Genomic DNA, 19,875 nt, shown 5'->3' with positions numbered 1-19,875 from the left:
GAATCAAACAGGAATGCAAGAAATAAACCTTAAATTTCAAATATGTCCCATATTAATTTATCTCATGGCAGTAATGCCGGCATTGTGTTGCTATGAAGTTATGTTTGAAAAACGCTGAAAATGGAGTAAAAGCTTCGGAGAAGTGCCCCTCACCCCTTTCCAACACCCCCCCTTCATCCGTCCCCTGGGGAGGGGGTGAATTTCCTGGGAATAAATATTGTCGCCATGACATTCCCAAGTTTGAGACACACTGAAAGTGAACATGCGCACACAAACACTCAAATCATGACCATTCTTACTCCGAGCACTGTACCAAGGGGCTAAACGTGCTCTGTACATCGTGGGCATCATCTCGTTAATCAGCGAAGCAAGAAGGCACAATAATAAATCCAGAGGGCACGCCACACTCAGAAGGCCATGGGATGAACATACATGGGCATGTTGATGAACCAATGCAAAAAGCCTTGGATGTTGGAGAAAACGAGATATAAACAATGAAGACAGAAAATTACACAAATAAAGCCTCAACTGTTCCTTAGTAGTCGTACTCGAGAGGGCAATGCCCTTTGACCAATCGAGTCAAGCACAAGGTCAAGCACACTGTAATCAATCGAGCACACTAACCCTAACCCTAACAACCCTAACAACTCAAGTTAGGGTTAGGGTTGTTAGGGTTAGCCCTTTGACCAATCGAGTCAAGCACAAAGTCAAGTACAATGTTATCAATTTTACTGTATGCCCTCTACCTGATCCATTGATTATAGTTATTAAATAAGGAGTCCGTCAATTACAAAGCAACCTAAACACAACCCCCAATGAAGTCGCTCATAAAAAATGCACTGCCGATGATAAAGGACTTAAACAGCATGTCTGTTTGAGAAACCATGGGAAAATGTAAACAGGGTAAAAAAAAGGAAAACCATATCATGGATGAACATATTTTGTAAGCATCTTTGGCTTTAAACAGTCAGGCAGCGTTTCATCAAAGTTGCTCACTCTTTGTGCCAAAGTGTAAACAAGATGGCCATGGTGATGGCAGTGTGTTGCCATGCACATTATGCATGCAGCGTCTCAAAATATTCTCTTCGGCCCTCCGAACCCTTCTCCATCTTTCATTTCCCATTTCTCTTTGATCTCCCAGATCCTCATCCCTCAAAATTATGCCCAACTTCAGGCCGAGCAGATTTCGTGAAAAAAAATTAACAAGGGGACACTCCGACGACAGTCGCTGTAACCCACTTGCGGAAGGGGCAATGAATTCCCTTTATGATTGTCGAGGGGGCGGCAAAGCCCACTGAAGCTATGAGATTTTAAGTATTAAATAAACAAATAGAGATCATAGAACACCTTGCGCCAGACAGTCTTTGAAAAGAGGACATGGGTGGGGTCTGCGAGCACAACATTTGATTGGTTGTGATGATGTAAAAAGTGGTAATATTTTGGCCTAGTATTGCTAAATGAATGGTTTTTGAAAGTGTCAAGAAGGCGATTTGTGTTTCATATTGTTCAAGTAAATAATTCAATTTAAGTAAAACTAGGAAGCATCTCAAAATGCAAAGCCCATCCGCGTCCGCTCTGTACTCAAAATAAACCAGAAGAAAACGACAGTTCAAAACAATTGCACATTTTATCAATTTGCGTTCTCTAGATTCTCATGATAAAGGTTTGTTACCCCGCGCTCGCGAAGCGAAAAGGCTTTTTCAGGCGAGGTTAGTCTTTTGGGACTGCCACTGGTAACATGTGACCCAGTGCTACCTGCCGCCTGGTTGGGTTTTTCGGCAACTAAAGCCCCTGTCACACCTTGACGATTTAACCAGCGTATGCCGACGTATCAAAATTGAGTGCTGGTGTGAGTCATACGCTGGCATACGTCGACAAATTTTGTGCATGCACGAAATTTGTCGACGAGCTCGGCGTACTACGACGTATGCCAGCGTGCTTCAGCGTGCTCTTAACGTAGCCAAATTTTTCATACGTCGGCATACGCTGGCTAAAACGTCAAGGTGTGACAGCGGCTTAAACGGACACCCCTCACTGGCTTTGCTTGTGGGGAGGGTGACTGTGACACCTTGTCAGGACCAAAAACAACATCTGGCAAAGGGTAGGTGAGCTCCCATAAGGAGATGGTGTCTCCTAAAAAACACCCATCCGGTGTGCTGCCTCCTTGCTTGAAAAGGCCCCCTTCGGTTGGCATCCATGGGGGGAGGAAATTCCTCTTGGGGAAATTCCCCGCTAAGTATGGTGAGAAAGGTGGTGCCATTGTTGTGACATCGCTGGTACCCAGAGTATCCCGGGAAGTGACGGTAGTGACGGCACTTCCCCCAAGCTCAGTGGCTAAGTGTGTTGTTTGTATGTGCTCGTGTGTGTGTGTGTGTGTATGTGTGTGTGCGCGCGTGTCCACTCTAGTACGAGCCTTAGCCCAAATACAAAAAATAAAAAGCGATCGGTTGCATGCGTACGTATGACGTTTGTACGTGTCTGCATTTTGAAATTCATTTTCTCAGCAAGCGATGGTCCGATTGACACGAAATTTTGCAACCTAGAAGCGACTCCTCCTCTAGAATTTTTTGTGATAAATATGACGTCATAGGTCACGTGGCAAGGACGCCATCCTGGAAAAAACTTTGCACCTCTAAATCTTTGCTCCATGGGAAAAATTGAAACATAATTGTAAAGAACTCTGCCTGGGGAATGTTCTGTGAGTGTTGTTAATGTTGACGTCATTTGTGTCTTAATTATAACGTCATAATGCGACAATGCGGACTACAACACTTAGTCCAAAAAGTTTGAAATTTTTTTGAGTGTGATCTATGCAACAATTATATTGGAGAATGGAAATGGATGATGTCATTGGTCATGAGGTCTGGCAGCCATATTGGATCAAAGAAAAAAAAACCCTTAAAAAAAGACAAGAGTTGGCTTGCACTAATTTGACTGCGTGGGGTAAGTATTCTATGAATACCATCTAGTTGAAGATTTGATGACAAAAGCTCAATTGGTAAAAATGTTATGGCCTGGACAAACACACTGAATCTCAATGGTAAATAAATAAATAAACACAAAGCAGGGCGGGCGTCTTGTGCTGACGCGCTGTGGCCGGGTTAATAAGGGCTATTTATAGTCACCATGACCTTGACCTTCCACATTTTGACCCAATTTGTAATTATTTTCTTAGTATTCTCATAATAAAGGCTTGTTGAAAATTGATGACAAAAGCTCAAATAGTAAAATAGGGCCTGGATAGTTGGAGACACAAACATACTGTTGGTGGGGGGGATAAATATGTACACTGAAAAAACAAAATGGCAGAGAGGGAGAAGAAGCATGTAAAATGTGTTTGCAGAAAGTATTGGTATCAATTATTTAGTGAAAAATGAACAATAGTGGAGCTTCATTGAATCACTGAATTATTGACTACATTTGTTACAGGAGTTTAAAAAACAAAACAGAATGTGTACTTCACAAATGGCTGCGTCAACTATGCCCGAGTCAATATTTTATGATTCATTGGTCACACAAAAGCCACTGTGAAAGGTAACAGGTGAACCCCACCTGGTATGGAACTCTCTTCCCATCAAGAGTGGAGCCGCAAGTCATGGCATCAGTAGAAGTATTAATCAAGGTATGGAATTAAATAACATCGTGCGATTCTCCGATGGTGATGTGTACCACGGTCTTTATTTCTTACATTTCAGACAAAAACAGTTGTGGCCAAAAATATTGGCACCCTTGAACTTTTCAAATTGCACCATTTGAAACACTTTTTCCACTTTTTTGAAGAAAAAAAAAGCTTCACTTTTTCACTTTTTCACTTTTTTGTGAAACTTTTTCACTTTCAGTGAAACTTTGTGTGAAAGTTTTTCACTTTCACACAAAAACTTCACTTTTTTGAAAACACTTTTTTCAAATAATGCACCATTTCTTCCAGAAATTGTTGAAATAAAAAAATATTTTGGTATCCACATTTGTATTTCTTTGGTTTGCAGTGGAACAAAACAAAAAAAGCTGTTAGTTGCAGTGGAACAAAACACATTTTGGGAGTTTAACAAGAAAATGGTTATTAGCAGACTGTGTGCACCATGCAAGAACCTGGGAGCGACAGAGCCAGGAGAGGGCAGAGGGTGCCAGACCAAAAAGGAGGTGGTAGAAGAGGCCAACAACCTATCTGCAATGAAAATGTAGCAGGGCTAGACACTCAGCTTCCTCATGGAAAATCCCAAATATTTTAGGGCCTTGCTTTCCGTTGCATAAAGGGCAAGGTGTGAGGCAATGGTGCATGCTCAAAGGGGGAGAGCAGCACTCATCAAAATGCCTAATGAAGGCCTTGTTGATTATCAAAAGTTCAAATTGGCCAAGGGAAGACCTTGCACGACAGAAGCTGCCCAGTCGCCAGCTGGCTATGGATGCAACCTTAAAAAATATGGTCTGCCCAAGAAAAATCATGGCTGATGGTGATGCTCAAATGTTTGTGGGACTTAACCCCTCCAAATGGATTGTGTCGGAAGTAGATGAGAGGGATAGGGTGAGTGTGTGGGTTTTGTCGGGGTTGAAAGACATATTCCAAGTGTTGGGCCAGCTCCTGATTCTATCAAAGTCTGTAGAGAGGGCAGAGGCTGCTGCTTACCTGTCTGAAGGATGAGAAATGATATGGCAGAGGGTGGAATCATCAGCAACTAGAATGGCATTCAGATAGAGTGCACACCTCCGTCTGGTGAGCATTTTATGTTTTGTATCCCAATGATAGGCCGGATCTGGATTCGGACCTGAACCAAAATCTAATCGGCTTGTTCTTGTCACCTAACCAACTCGTCCACCAAGTTTAGTCATTACTCGTCCATAACTTTTTTTAAATATCATGTTATATATCACTTTTCACCCGATCTCTCAATGGTGAAGAATTACTTAAAAATATAATAATTCCCACATCCGAATCCATATTCAGATCTTCGCCAAAATTGAATCGATTCTTCCTTGTGAGACACCCAGCCGGTCCACCAAGTTTCATCCAAATCCATCCACAACTTTTTGAGATATCCTGCTATGTATCATTTTTGGCCCTATCTCCCAATGGTTAAGAATCACTTTTAAAATTCTCGTAGCCGGATCCGAATCCGGATCTTCATCAAAATCTAATCATTTCGTCCTTGTCACATATGCATTTGATATGTCTCTGCCAAATTTAGTCCGAATCTGTCCACAACTTTTTGAGATATTTTTTTCACAAACGAACAGACAGGAGTGATAACATAACCTCCATCGACCTTTGGTGGTGGGGGTAATAATATGGCAGCAGGTTTTTCAAGGAAATGAGAAAGATGATTGATGAAGATGAGTGCTCTGGGAAGTGACATCAGTTCCCCCGATCTCAGCGACTGTGATTGTTTGTAAGTCATGTCTGTTATCGTCTTAGATAACTCTAGAGGGATGGCGGGCCTTTAAACACCATGCTATTCGTACCTCACACCTCGTACCTCAAAGATCTTGTGCCCAGCTCCTCCATGAGACTTAGAACCTATGAAAAAAGAAGAAGAAGCAGACCCTGTTGCTCTCTCGTATCGCAGACAGGTTGGTGTCCAACTCAAATTATCCCCAATTCTACCTGTGAACCTTTGCTAACACCTTGTCTCAGCAGGCGACTATCATTCTTTATTACCCTGTGCTCGCGAATCGAAAAGCAGGGTTAGGCATTCAGTTGCGTGCATGTGGCGTACGTGTGGCATATGTGTGGCGTACGTGTGGCATACGTGTGGCATACGTGTGGCGTACGTGTGGCATACGTGTGGCGTACGTACGTGCATGGGTGTTTGCATTTTAAAAATTCATTTTCTCAGCAACCGTAGGTTCGATTGACATTAAATTTACCATAGGAGCGTCTCCGCCTGTGGAATTTTATTTATTTATAATTATGACATCATAGGTCACGTGGTACGGACGCCATCTTGGAAAAACGTTTCACCTCGAAATCTCCGAAACTGCTCAATGGAAAAAATTGAAACAAGAATAATTGTAAAGTACTCCCAATGGGGAATAAGATATGTTTATGATGACGTCATCGGTGCCTTCATTATGACATCATAATTCGACAAGGACAACACTTGATCTGATCAGTATGAAAAAAAAAAGTTTTCTCGAAAAAAAGGCTAGCCCGATGGACATATAATTTTGACCATGGAGGTGCTTTCTCCTGTAGAATTTTAATGATAATTATGACATCATAGGTCACCTGGTACGGACGCCGTCTTGGAAAAACGTTGCACCTCTATATCTCCCTGAAAGAGAGAACTTGCTTTCGTTGCCCTGAAACAACTTGCTTTCGTCTCCTGGAAAGCAAATCCAACGGAAGGAAATCTCATTTCCTTTCACAAAGCCCGAAACAAGTGTGTGTCCACCCTCAGGAGAGCCAGGAAACAATATCTCACCGTTCTCAAGACCGAACTCGCTTATCTGTCTCCCTCTTCCAAATCCTGGTGGCGTCTGGTCAAATCTGTTTCTGGTGTTTGTTCCCCCTCCATCCCCTCCCTCACCTCAAACGGCTTAACGGCTGACTTCGCACGCGAAAAAGCTGAATGCCTCAACTCTGTGTTTGCCTCTAAATCTTGTGTCCCAAACCCATCCCTCTCTGTACCCACCGTACCCAGTCGTACCCAGCTGCTCCTGGACTCTGTGTCCTTTCCTCCTGACAAGGTGGAAAAGTTTCTGTCAACCCTCGACTCTGATTCTGCAACTGGTCCTGACGGCATCAGCCCACGGGTCCTAAAAATCATGTTCTTCCGCTCTTTCACTCCCTCTTTCTGCTCTCTTCACCCTCTCTTTTACTCAAGGTCATCTGCCATCTGCTTGGAAATCAGCCAACATCACCGCTTTGCACAAAAAAGGTGCAAAAACAGATCCCAGCAACTACAGACCAATCAGCCTTCTCCCAATTATCAGCAAAGTCATGGAATCCATCATTGCTTCAGATATGAAATCTTTCCTCTTCTCCAATGGCTTGATCTCTGATCATCAATTTGGTTTCAGACCTGGTCACTCTACTCTGGACATGCTGCTTCTGCTTTCTCAACAATGGATGGAGGTCCTCAACACCAAACAGGAAATTAGAGCTGTCTCCCTTGACATTTCACGTGCCTTCGATACGGTCTGGCACCCTGCTCTGCTCACCAAACTCTCCTCCTTTGGTATCCATGGAAATCTCCACGCATGGCTGGCAGACTTCCTCTCTGGTCGTAGTCAACGTGTAGCCCTGAATGGGTTTCTCTCATCTCCTCTTCCTGTTCAGGCTGGAGTTCCCCAAGGTAGTGTTCTGGGCCCTGTGCTTTTTCTGGTCTTCATCAATGATCTCTCTGACTCTCTTGAAAATCCTCTCTATCTCTTTGCTGACGACTCTACTCTCTGTCGCTCCATTTCTCATCCCTCAGATCGGCAGTCTGCAGCCTCCTCACTCTCTGCAGACCTGGACAAAATCACAGACTGGGCAAACAAATGGAACATGTCTTTCAATCCTGATAAATCTCACACTCTTACGATGTCTCTCCGAAAAGACCGACTGGAAAACCCTCCCATCCACTTTCTGAATAATCCTCTCCAAGAAGTTCTGTCACTCAAGCTTTTGGGTCTCACTATTTGCCATGATCTTTCCTGGGAAAACCACATTTCAAATCTGGCCTCCAAAGCCAGTCGCCGACTGAGCATCCTCCGTCGTGCGAAGTCCTTCCTTGGCACACCTGAGCTCCTCACCACATACAAGGCTTTCATCCGCAGCTCTATGGAATACTGCTCTCCCCTCTGGTCTGGTGCTCCTGCCTCACACCTAGCCCGTCTTCACGCTGTTGAAACCAAAGCGTTCAGAATCATTGGAATCTCCCGCGATGAAGCTAACTCCAAGGGCCTTTCACTCACTCACCGCAGGCAGGTTGGTGGTCTTTCCGTCTTCTACCGACTCCTCTCTGGCCTTGCCCCCCCAGCCCTCTCTGGGCTCTGTCCCCCAAATATTCCTACAGGTCGCACAAGATCTGCCTGCAACCCTCTTATGGTTAAACTGCCAAAATCAAGACTTTCTGCTCACCTTCACTCCTTCATATCTCTTTTCTCCCGCCTCTGGAACAAACTCCCTCACTCTCTTCAATCCCACTCCACCCTCCAGGTCTTTAAAACAGCTGTTCACCACCATCTCTTATCCTCCCCCATCCAAAACCTTGATCTTTTCTACCCCCGCTAATTTCGGTCCCCTTGTTTTATACCTCTACCCCCCCCCCCCCCCTCCCCTTCCCTTCCCACACCTCCTGCCCCCAAGCCCTCTCCCTCCCACACTTCTCCCTGCTCTCAAATGTTGTGGTTGTGTGCTTCCCCTTCTCTCCCCATCTTGTCTTCCGCTCCCTCTTTTTGTATATTTTGTTTGTCTGGTTGATTTGTTTGTGAAATAAATGTTAGCTCTTTCACGAGCCTCGATCCAGTATACAAAAAAAAAAAAAAAAAAAAAAAAAAAAAATCTCCGAAACCACCCCATGGAAAAGGTGAATCATGGTGCATTGTCAAGTACTCCCTATGAGGAATAAGATATGTTCATGATGATATCATCAGTACCTTAATTATGACATCATAATTCGACAAGGTCAGTGCTTCATCCATTCAGTATGAATGTTTCTTCTCTGCAACCATTGGTCTGATAGGCTGGGCACAAAATTTTCACCATAAGAGCGCCTCCTCCTGTGGAATATTTTAATGCTAATTATGACGTGTTAGGTCGCGTGGTCGTCATAGGTCACGTGGTACAGGCGCCATCTTGGAAAAACCAAAAAACATTGCTCCTCTATATCTCCGAAACCATTCCATGGAAAAAATTTAAAACGCGGCTCATTGTAAAGAACTACTCATGGGGAATAAGTGTTGTTAATGATGATGTCATTGGTGCCTCAATTATGACATCATATTTTGACAGAGATAACACTTAGTCTAATCAATTTGAAATTTGAGCGTGATCTACGCAACAATTATATTAGAGAATACTAGCAATGGTACCCGCCCTATGGGCGGGGCTTCAATTGGGAAGCCCAAATGAAAAGGCAAAATATCAGAAATTGAAGGCTTTTTTTATTTTAAACAATTAATATAAACATCGGTTGAATCACATCACACACAAATTATCAAAATCTAAACAGTACATGGCGCACATTTTGACTATTCTGCAAAACGGAAGCGGCCGCAACACGTCTTTCTCAGTCGCACGTTTATGTGTGAAGAGTGCGCACCGAATCTGTAACACGGAAGCGGCCGCTACACCTGTTTCTCAGTCGCTTTGCACACGCTGCCATGTTACTTCGGAGCGGCACATTTATATCGGAAGAGTTCGTCAGGAGTCGATATACTCTCTCCTGGTACGTAGAATTTCAACAAAAGCCACATCACTGTTCATATCGGTAAATATTATTCCATCGTGTTTGGAAAAACTGGAAAATTGGAAAACTTGGGAAAACAATATAGCCTATTTTACTCCCAGAGGTCCCTGGAATACCCACCCAAAATATCGTTGCGATCAGTTGAGCCGTTTTTGCGGTACCTTCAAATGGACAGACGGACATTTGATGAATTATAGTAAGATAAATGTATGACGTCATCAATGACGTGGTCTGGCAGCCATATTGGATAAACGAAAAAAACCCGTCAAAAACAGACGAGTCGCACCAAGTTGACTGCGCAGAGTAAGTATTCTATGAATACCATCTGCTTTCACCTGTATACATTTCTACTTCATCCATTTTCTGTGTTGTGCCAGCCTGTTGTATCAGCTGAGAAGTTAATTTTGTAATGAATATAATTAGTTCGTTAGAATACCTGTGATAATGTCCAGATAATGAGCTAATTATTTATGTAACTATTTTAAGGTTTCCCTCATTAAGACCATCACCATGATCGACTCCCTATTGACCTGATGATGCACATGTTGATTGTTCAACACACCTGCTCAAAAGACTAAAACGATCAGGTTTTCTTCAAGTACGAAATAATTATTGGCTAGTGATGGAGCAACACAGAAAAACACCTGAGAGGGAAAGTTCACTCCTCTGCTCAGGTATAAAGGAGGCCACCAACTCACCTGCGGAATCGCGCATTGAGACCGCGAGCACCTTGATACTCGTCTTTATCCTTGTCGTTTGTCCCTGTTTGTCCGGATCCTCCTGGTTCGTCCTCGTCTCCCTCCCACCACCTCTGATGTTAGTGGTGGTGAAGGTCTTGGTCGATTTCACCGGTATTCGAGTTCTGTCCTGCTCTGCACTCGTACAGGACTGCCTAACGAGTGTGACTGAGAGTGTGAGTGCGTGACCACAAGGTGCTCGACTATTTATTACTATGGTATATAAAGAACGAGCTCGCTCTGCCAAAGCTTACCTTGTTTACGTCACCTCCTCCCTCTACCTCCTCCTCCTGTGACCCTCCCACTCCCTCCACCCCCTGTCCCCGTGTCCACCTTTGCAGGACATGTACGCCCACGCTCTGTTTGTGTTTGATAACGACTGACGGGGACAAATACGGTTACTCATTATATACAACCTGGGAGAAATAAATGGAGATCTGTATTCCCAGCAGTTTGTGTCGTTATAAGAACGAGTTCAGAATTTGTTTTTAACTGTGAAACATCGTGTGTGTGTGTGTGTGTGTGTGTGTGTGTGTGTGTGTGTGTGTGTGTGTGTGTGTGTGTGTGTGTGTGTGTGTGTATATTGTGTGTGTGTATATTGTGTGTGTGTATATTGTGTGTGTGTATATTGTGTGTGTGTATATTGTGTGTGTGTGTGTGTGTATAGTGTGTGTGTGTGTGTGTGTGTGTGTGTGTGTGTGTGTGTGTGTGTATGTATGTGTGTGTGTGTGTGTATATTGTGTGTGTGTGTGTATAGTGTGTGTGTGTGTGTGTGTGTGTGTGTGTGTGTGTGTGTGTGTGTGTGTGTGTGTGTGTGTGTCCGAGCGGTAACTTTTTTTTAACATTTGAGATATTGTCATAAAATTTTCACCACAGCTTTACTTTGAAAATACAAAGAAGGCAAATTAATAATTTGGTCAAAAGGTCAAAGGTCAGCATCACTAAAATCATAAATTTTCATCCAATTGACCTGAGATTTCAATTTACCATTCGAGTTTTGCAATCAAATTTTCAACAAAGCTTTGTGATGATAATATGGAGAATTACATTTAATAATTTGGTAAAAAGTTCAAAAGGTTAAAGGTCAGCATCACATAAAATCATCCATTTCATCCAATTGATCTGAAATTTTGTCATCAAATTTTCAACAAAGCTTTATTATAAGAATATGGAGAGAAGAGAAATTAATAATTTGGTCAAAAGGTCAAAGGTCAGTTTCACATAAAATCATCAATTTTCATCCAATTGACCTGACATTTTAAGAATTTGCATATTGGGTCACTAAATTGGCTCACCAATCAAAAGCTATAAGCCAATTGGTTTTTTTAGATCAAAATGTCAAAGTTCAGCTTTGCATAAAATCATCAATTTTCTTCAAATTGACCTGAAATTTTAAGAATTTGCAGGTCACAGAATTGGTTCACCAATCAAAAGCTAGAAGCTGATTAATTTTTTTAGATCTAAATCTCAAAGGTCAAGGCTGCATAAAATCATAAATTTACATTTTCTGTTTTTTTAACCTCCGCCACCAAAGGTAGATGGAGGTTATGTTTTCACCCCTGTCTGTCTGTTTGTTTGTTTGTTTGTTTGTGAACAATATATCTCAAAAGGTTGTGGACGGATTTGGACGAAATTTGGCAGAGATGTAGCGTATGTGACAAGGACTAAATGATTAGATTTTGGTGAAGATTCGGATTCAGATCCGGCTACTAGAATTTTTAAGTGATTCTTCACCATTGAGAGGTGGGGCCAAAAACGATACATAGCATGATATTTCAAAAAGTTGTGGAAGGATTTGGACGAAACTTCGTGGACCGGTTGGGTGTCTGACAAGGACGATTCCATTCGACTTTGGTGACGATCTGAATATGGATTCGGATATGAGAAGTATTTAATTTTTTAAGTGATTCTTCACCATTGGGAGATAGGTCCAAAAACTATACATAGCGGGATATCTCAAAAAGTTATGGATAAATTTGGACGAAACTAGTTGGACAGGTTGTGTGTGGGACAAGGAAGAATTGATTAGATTTTGGTGAAGATCTGAATATGGATTCAGATATGAGAGTTATTTAATTTTTTAAGTGATTCTTCACCATTGAGTGATATGGCCAACCAGGCGGAGGTATGCTCTCTACTGAGTGCCATTCTAGTTTAAACCGTTTTTGTTATTTTGCGAATATGGAAGAAGAAGAAGATGTCTGAATACAAACGGATGCATACGGGCTTTGTAGTCTGTGGGCTGAGTCGGGTTTACATGCACCCCCCCCCCCCCCCCCCACAACTTAACTTCCCGGGTATGTCCATGTACCCCCCACCTTAGGGGTTATGAAAAACCATGTTAACAGAAAAAAAACTCATTCCCAAGGTACCTCCCACGCATATTTTGATGTTACCCCCCTGTGTGGGTGATTTCCGAAAATTAGGGGTAGGCGAAATTCAAATGGCCATAACCTTTTACCTAGTCATCCTATGGTTGCATATGACCGCTCAAAATGTTTGTCCTGGAACACTCTTTACAATGATATGTGTTATATGCAAATGAGGTCACTAATGAGGTCACCAGAGGTCAAACTATGACGTAATTTGGGGGTTGCCCAAAATCCATGACCTTGAAAGTTAAAAATGACCTGAGGTCGGCAAGAAATTGGAAAGGAATGTTTTATTATGCATTTTTGATAGCACATATATCAAGACAGTTTATGGAAAAAACAGCTTCGAAAAATTCCAAGTATTAACTGGTTGGCGGTCGTTTGAATTTAGAGGACGAATTCGAAAAATGACTGATTGCCAAAGATGATTGGCAAGATGATGAAAGGTACAGGATTGTCCGACAATCTACTAGAAGCTGGTCTGTCTTCACCAGGATCGATCAGTGGTGTGATATCTGGTAAGAACTACGGACAGTCTATTCACTGTCACAAGGTGTTGGTGGAGTCGTTGGAACGCCTACTGCTCGTACGTTTCCTTGATGGCCGAGGCGAGAAATTGCCCTTTAACGGAAGTCCACAGGAATCAAAGCATCTGATCATGGAACTGATTCAGTCAGTGGGGAGCAAAACTGAAGCAGCAGTTTTGCAGGATACAGTCCTCAGATCTTACATAGAAGACTACCTCAAGTTTCGTGATGGTGTAAGGCAAGGTGAACATGGCAAAACTGCTAAGCTATGGATGTCCTACATAGATCGTGTGTGGTTGGCCCTGCCATTACTTGAGGCAGTGAAGACAAATGACTTCGTTCTCTATGGTGAATGTCTTGGCTTGATGCCTGATCTTTTCTTTAGTTTCGATGGTCAGAACTACGCTAGGTACTTGACATTCTTTGCTCTTTTCATCGCAAATATCGAGAGGTCTCATCCTGGAGCAACGGACTTGTTGAAACGGGGGGCAATAAGTGTAGCTCGATCATTCATACCAGGGAATAGATGTGCAGTCGACAAGACTATTGAAGAGACATTCATGAAAAACGCGAAATCCAGGGGAGGGGGTGGAAGTGGAGCAGGGATATCTGGCATCTCGACTAATTATGGGGCGTACCAGAGATGGGCACGGCCTTCAAAAGAAAGGGCTGAGTACTTCCAAGCGATCTACAGCATGGCTGACATGGCACCAGACGCAGAGACGGGGAAGAAACACAAGGATGTACGTCATGCTGAAGTGCAGCGCAGTGAAAAGCAGGTGAAACGGACTGTAGAAGCTGTGACAAGTTTCAATAACCCCTTCGAACTTCCGGATGCAGACAAGTTATACTGCCTTTCTTCTGGTGCAACCGCCAGCTCTGACGTTGAACGGGACATTCTGCGTGCAGAATCCGCAGGAGCAGACCGGAAGAAAAACTTTATAGAGGAACGGCTGAAGACACATGAGAATTTATTCGAGCCGATCAAAAGACTAAAGTTGAAAACAATGGAAGATATGAACAAGGCTGTGCTAGTCAAATCCTCCACAAATAAAACCGTTGAGTATAAGCAGCAGGGAAGCATCGCATTTCAACTGCTAGTTCAGTCCCAAAAGCTTCCTGGAGCAAAACTCGACCTGCGGGAGCTACTGACCTATCCTGTAACACCAGTGCCATTGAGTCTAGCAGGAGCACATGGATATATGGCAAAGACAGATAAGTCTAAGGGACTTGCCTATCTTGTAAAGGATTTGGACGAGGACTGTTCATCTGCACCTCCTGATATCAAAGACAGTGTGGTTATCGAGGACGGAAATGCTTGTTTCTTTTACATGAGGGAAATACCAAACACTTTTGGGGAAATAGCTCAGAAGGTTTTCAAGTCTCTAACAACAAAGCATGATGTTTTCTTCAGCACAGACATGTACAGGCCAGATTCAGTCAAGTCAGCAGAACGACGGAGGCGGGGTTGTGGAGATAAGCTCATCGTAAGCGGTGAAAAAACAAGAAGACCAAAAGACTGGGGAGTTTTCCTAACCAATGATGAAAACAAAGAACAACTGATCAGAATCCTATTGTCCACTTGGAGTGGTGGGGAATTCACAAGCTCACTAAAGGATCGGAGTGTTACCATTGTTGTAGAAGGGAGGGCATACCGTCTAACATCTGATGGGGAAACCACTTCAGTAGAGGAGCTTGTTGGTCTCAAGTCAACTCAGGAAGAAACAGACTCGCGGATCATTCTGTACTGTCTGTACGCTAAGGAAGTCGGGTACAAATGTGTGCGGGTTCGCAGTCTAGACAGCGATATCTTCTTCATCTTGTTGTTCCATGTTAGTCGATTAGAGGGGATCAGAATACTGTTCGAAACAGGGAAAGGCAATTCGAAACGTTGCTTGGACATGAACAAAATCGCAGAATCCGTTTCACCTGTTTTACGATCAGCATTACTTGGCCTTCATGCTTTCAGTGGCTGCGACAGCACGAGTGCTTTCAAGGGGAAAGGGAAAATCAAAGCGATAAAACTTCTCCAAAAGAGTATCAATTTCCAGGAGGCATTCTGTCGAGTTGGTGAAAGTTGGGAAGTGGACAATGACGTCCAGCACATGCTGGAGGAATTCACTTGTGCACTGTATGGGAAACCAAACATCAAAACTGTAAATGAACTGAGGTACCTTCTACTACAGGCTAAGTGTGCCACTGGAGGCACCCTGGGTCCCAAGAAGTCGTTCGACATGGGTTCCTTGCCCCCATGCAAAAGCTGTCTGCAACAGCATGCCGAACGTGCGAATTATCAAGTTGCCATTTGGAGACGAGCTCACATCCCAAATCCTGATATGCCGAATCCAATTCATGGACATGGATGGGTAGACGAAAGTGGGACCCTGCAGCCAAAATGGACAGATCATGACATTTTGCCAACCAAACTGGTGGATATCCTTGAACAGAAACTGGAGAGTGAGAACAGTGATGATGAGGAGGAGGATGGAGTTGATAAAAATGACCAAGGTGATGAAATGTCATCTTCAAGTGAAGAGAGCGGAAGTGAGAGCGACGATGATTACGTTCTGTCATTAAACTGAAGTGAAGTTGGTTGAACCACAATCAATGTCACATCTTACAGGTTAGCTTTTATTTGGGGCATAGAATTCACTCGGGGAATGGTGTAACTTGGATCTGAATGGTGACATAATTTCTTAAATAATTGTAATAATTTTTTGGGTTGGTTTTGTGATTATTGCGAACTGGCAAATGACTTTCCTTGAAAGAAAATTATGCACCCAGTTGACCTTTGACCTTGATAATCTGACCTTGAATGTCAGATTATAGCCAGTTTTGGAATATTATATTATGATACCACCTTTGAACCCATTTAGCAAATCTTTGTCATCAAAACCAAGTATTGATGCTTTGGAGGTTGAAAGAACAAATTTTGGTCATTTTTCGAATTCGTCCTCTAAATTCAAACAACCACCAACCAGTCAACACTTGGAATTTTTCGAAGCTGTTTTTTCCATAAACTGGCTTGATATATGTGCTATCAAAAATGCATAATAAAACATTCCTTTACCAATTTCTTGCCTACCTCAGGTCATTTTTAACTTTCAAGGTCATGGATTTTGGGCAACCCCCAAATTACGTCATAGTTTGACCTCTGGTGATCTCATTAGTGACCTCATTTGCATATAACACATATCATTGTAAAGAGTGTCCCAGGACAAACATTTTGAGGGGCCATATGCAACCATAGGATGACTAGGTAAAAAGCTATGGCCATTTGAATTTCGCCTACCCCTAATTTTCGGAAATCACCGACACAGGGGGGTAACATCAAAATATGCGTGGGAGGTACCTTGGGAATGAGTTTTTTTTCTGTTAAAATGGTTTTTCCTAACCCCTAGGGTGGGGGGTACATGGACATACCCAGGAAGTTAAGTTGTGGGGGGGTGGGGGGGTGCATGTAAACCCTACTCAGCCCACGGACTATTGCATTTTGAGATGCTTTCCCGATTTTTTTTGGTATCAGGGTCACAAGATAAATTATACTAGAATTTTGCATCGATTGGTGACAAGATAAGCATCCGTTCATGTGTGTATGTTCTGCATTATATTCACGGCCGCTGCTGACAGTTTGTATTGACAGATAATGATCGGAACCCGACTCCAAAAGTTCACGGAAATTTCTCATATTCCTTTATTCTCATGAGTCAGATTTGCATTCAGGAACAGAACAATTATGGTTAACAATCTCGAAATTGCCACTCTTTTGTCTAAATGGTGAAAATGGTGTGTACAAGACGATTTGAAACATAGATTTTGTGCTCGTAACAGCAGGTTAAAAGTTCCCGGTGAACAGAACCTAATCAGTGTAAACACACAGCGCATGTGTGAAAGGCCTCGTTTAACATTCATGGGTTATGTTAAAAGCCGAGTATTCCTGCCCTGACTTCCTGTGTCAGATAGGCAATGAAAGGCCCGAAGAAACAATGACAAACAAAAGTAGAAATGTTAGAAGAAAGTTGGAAAAAATGTAACGAGAAAAGAACGACACTGTGGTGTAATCGTTAGAGGGTCCTTTCTGAGTCTGGGAGGTTGGCGGCTCAATCCGACCCGAACTGAATCATACTAAAGACTTAAAAAATTGTATGTGCTGCTTAGTTGCTTGATGCTCAACATTTAAAAAAAGGACAGAGCATGGACAAACAACCATTGTGCAAGCTTCATAGGATGAACAGCCCATTCATGTTGAATCTGCCTATATTATTATGGTTTCCTATGTCGAAGTTGTAAGGGAACCTTTGTCATTATTATCAAGAGAAAAAACAAAAACATGAATGGTAGATCTCCACAAGACTGTGAATGTACTCACTCACCGCAGGCAGGTTGGTGGTCTTTCTGTCTTCTACCGACTCCTCTCCGGCCTTGCTCCCCCAGCTCTCTCTGTACTCTGTCCCCCAAATATTCCTAAAGGTCGTTAGTCCTCGCAGTGTCCATGCAACATTTTGGATTTCATTACACACACATTAATTTCATGACACACACACAAATATCATACCCCCACCCCTCTTCCCCCCAAGCCCTCTCCCTCCCACAGATCTCCCGATGTCCCTGCTCTCAAATGTTGTACCTGTGTGCTTCCCCTCTCTCTCCCCATCTTGTCTCCCGCTCTCTTTATTTCGTCTTATGTGTCCGTTTGTTTTTTGTCATTAATGTTAGCTCTTACACGAGCCTCGATCTTGTATACAAAATAATAATAATAATAATAATAATAATAATGACAGCTGTAACCATCACGTGGATTTACAAACACTTACATCAACAACCAGTGGCTTACAGAGTACTAATAACTGCATGGCAGTAATTGGAGTTGTGCTATTGGGACAGAACCACATGTAGTCCGGCAGCTAAGCTAAATATAGCATAACAATTGTGCATTTTGTGAGGAAAGCACCAAATTTGGCACACTAGTAGACTATCATATTATGAAAAGATCTGGATATTGGGCCATCTCAGATTCAGAGATTTGATTTTTGCAAGATTTGCAGATTTTGCAGATTTGCAAGCTGAGATTACAACGCCAGGGACGGCCGACTCCTTCCTGCGAGCTGCCCACGTCACCCGCACAAGAAGAGCTCATCAAATCACTGCAGCGGCACTGCACATCCTGCAACACCGTGCGTATGAACGCCACTGTATGACATATGCTGATGATGCAGAAGAGCTGCCTGAGTTCGAAGACCGGTGTCACCAGAGAGGAGAAGACATTCCCAACTTTCAGTACTGGGAAACTGTGCTGGAACTAGAGATGTTGGTACTGGTCTACGTGCGTTCTCTGTGGCAGGCTTCACTCACGATGTACCTCGATGCCCTGACGGAACTGGTCCCATGGTTCCATGCCTTAGACCACACACACTATGCCAGGTGGGTCCCTGTTCACCTGAGGGACATGGTCGCACTCCCAATGAAGCACCCACATGTAGCCAGAGAATTCAGGGCTGGCAACTTCACTGTACAGAAGACGAAGAAGGTGTTCTCTTCGATCCCAATCGAATCGAAATCTTGCAAAAATCAAATCTCTGAATCTGAGATGGCCCAATATCCAGATCTTTTCACAATATGATAGTCTACTAGTGTGCCAAATTTGGTGCTTTCCTCACAAAATGCACAATTGTTATGCTAAGTTGCCCCACTAATGTTTTCTATAACGAATGTAGCACATTATGACTATCAAAACCTTTTTATAAAATGTGTGAGGTGTAAAATTTCTAAAATACACAATGCTCTAAAATCGCATTGGAAATGTCCCCAATGACTCACGACAGCTATTTGCGGCAACATAATGAGCACTTTCAATCTGAGTAGGCCGGCATACCTTTTGAAGCTGAAGCATGCCCCAATGTTGGCTCGTTTTGTAGGTGGATTGATACAGGACGCCAGGGTTGAACCTTTCCAACATGCATATAAATTAGGAGTTACAACCTTTCTTTCGATTGGTTGAACCACTGATAAGCTATTCACAAAGGAGGGTTATGGAAGAATCTGCTTTGAATTCAGGAAGCGAAGCATTGATTCTTTGCAGATGCCATAAATGCACTTGACAACATGGATGGAGTGCTAAATTGCAGTGTCAACGGCAGAGCCCCATTTTATGATACCACCAAAAAACTGTGATAACATCATATTATTAGAAAGGCACCCGGTAGAGCACTTACATCGACCAGGCAGACCAATTTATGTTTCATATCCACTGATAGGCCAGATCTGGATCCGGACCTGAACCAACATTTAATCGGCTTGTCGGCTTGTTCTTGTCACGTACCCAACTCCTCCACCAAGTTTGGTCATAATCCGTCCACAAGTTTTTGAAATATCATGCTATATATCGTTTTGGCCCTGTCACTCAATGGTGAAGAATCACTAAAAAATAAAAACAATTCGCATATCCGGATCCAGATCTTCACCAAAATCGAATCAATTCGTCCCTGTCACTTACCCAACTCCTCCACAATGTGTGGTCATAATCCGTCCACAATTTTTTGAAATATCAAGCTATATATCGTTTTTGGCCCTATCACTCAATGGTGACGAATCACAAAAAAATAATAATAATAATAATTCGCATATCCGGATCCAGATCTTCACCAAAATCGAATCAATTCGTCCTTGTCACTTACTCAACTCCTCCACCATGTTTGGCCATAATCCGTCCACAATTTTTTGAAATATCAAGCTATATATCGTTTTTGGCCCTATCACTCAATGGTGACGAATCACAAAAAAAAAAAAATAATAATAATTCGCATATCCGGATCCAGATCTTCACCAAAATCGAATCAATTCGTCCTTG

General features: G+C 42.8%; 1 protein-coding gene across 2 annotated transcripts in view; it reads right to left on the bottom strand.

Moving 5' to 3' along the window:
* LOC144889080 (rho family-interacting cell polarization regulator 2-like) overlaps window positions 1-19,875 on the bottom strand; it is a 163,489-nt gene that overhangs the window by 132,117 nt on the left and 11,497 nt on the right. Inside the window, exon 1 of one of the 2 annotated variants that reach the window (XM_078768918.1) lies at window positions 10,091-10,423. The exons of the other annotated variant lie outside the window; for it this stretch is intronic. Within the exon in view, the coding sequence (XP_078625044.1) occupies window positions 10,091-10,106 (16 nt within the window). The 5' untranslated portion in view covers window positions 10,107-10,423. Of the gene's footprint in view, window positions 1-10,090; window positions 10,424-19,875 lie in introns of those variants that run through there. 2 annotated transcript variants of the gene reach the window in all.

Source organism: Myxine glutinosa, unplaced genomic scaffold (genome assembly GCF_964187855.1).
Source record: "Myxine glutinosa unplaced genomic scaffold, kmMyxGlut1.1 SCAFFOLD_702, whole genome shotgun sequence".
In the NCBI taxonomy this organism is placed as follows: Eukaryota; Metazoa; Chordata; class Myxini; order Myxiniformes; family Myxinidae; genus Myxine; species Myxine glutinosa.
The sequence above is the reverse complement of the archived record's forward strand: the minus strand, read 5'-3'. Positions and strand labels throughout refer to the sequence as shown.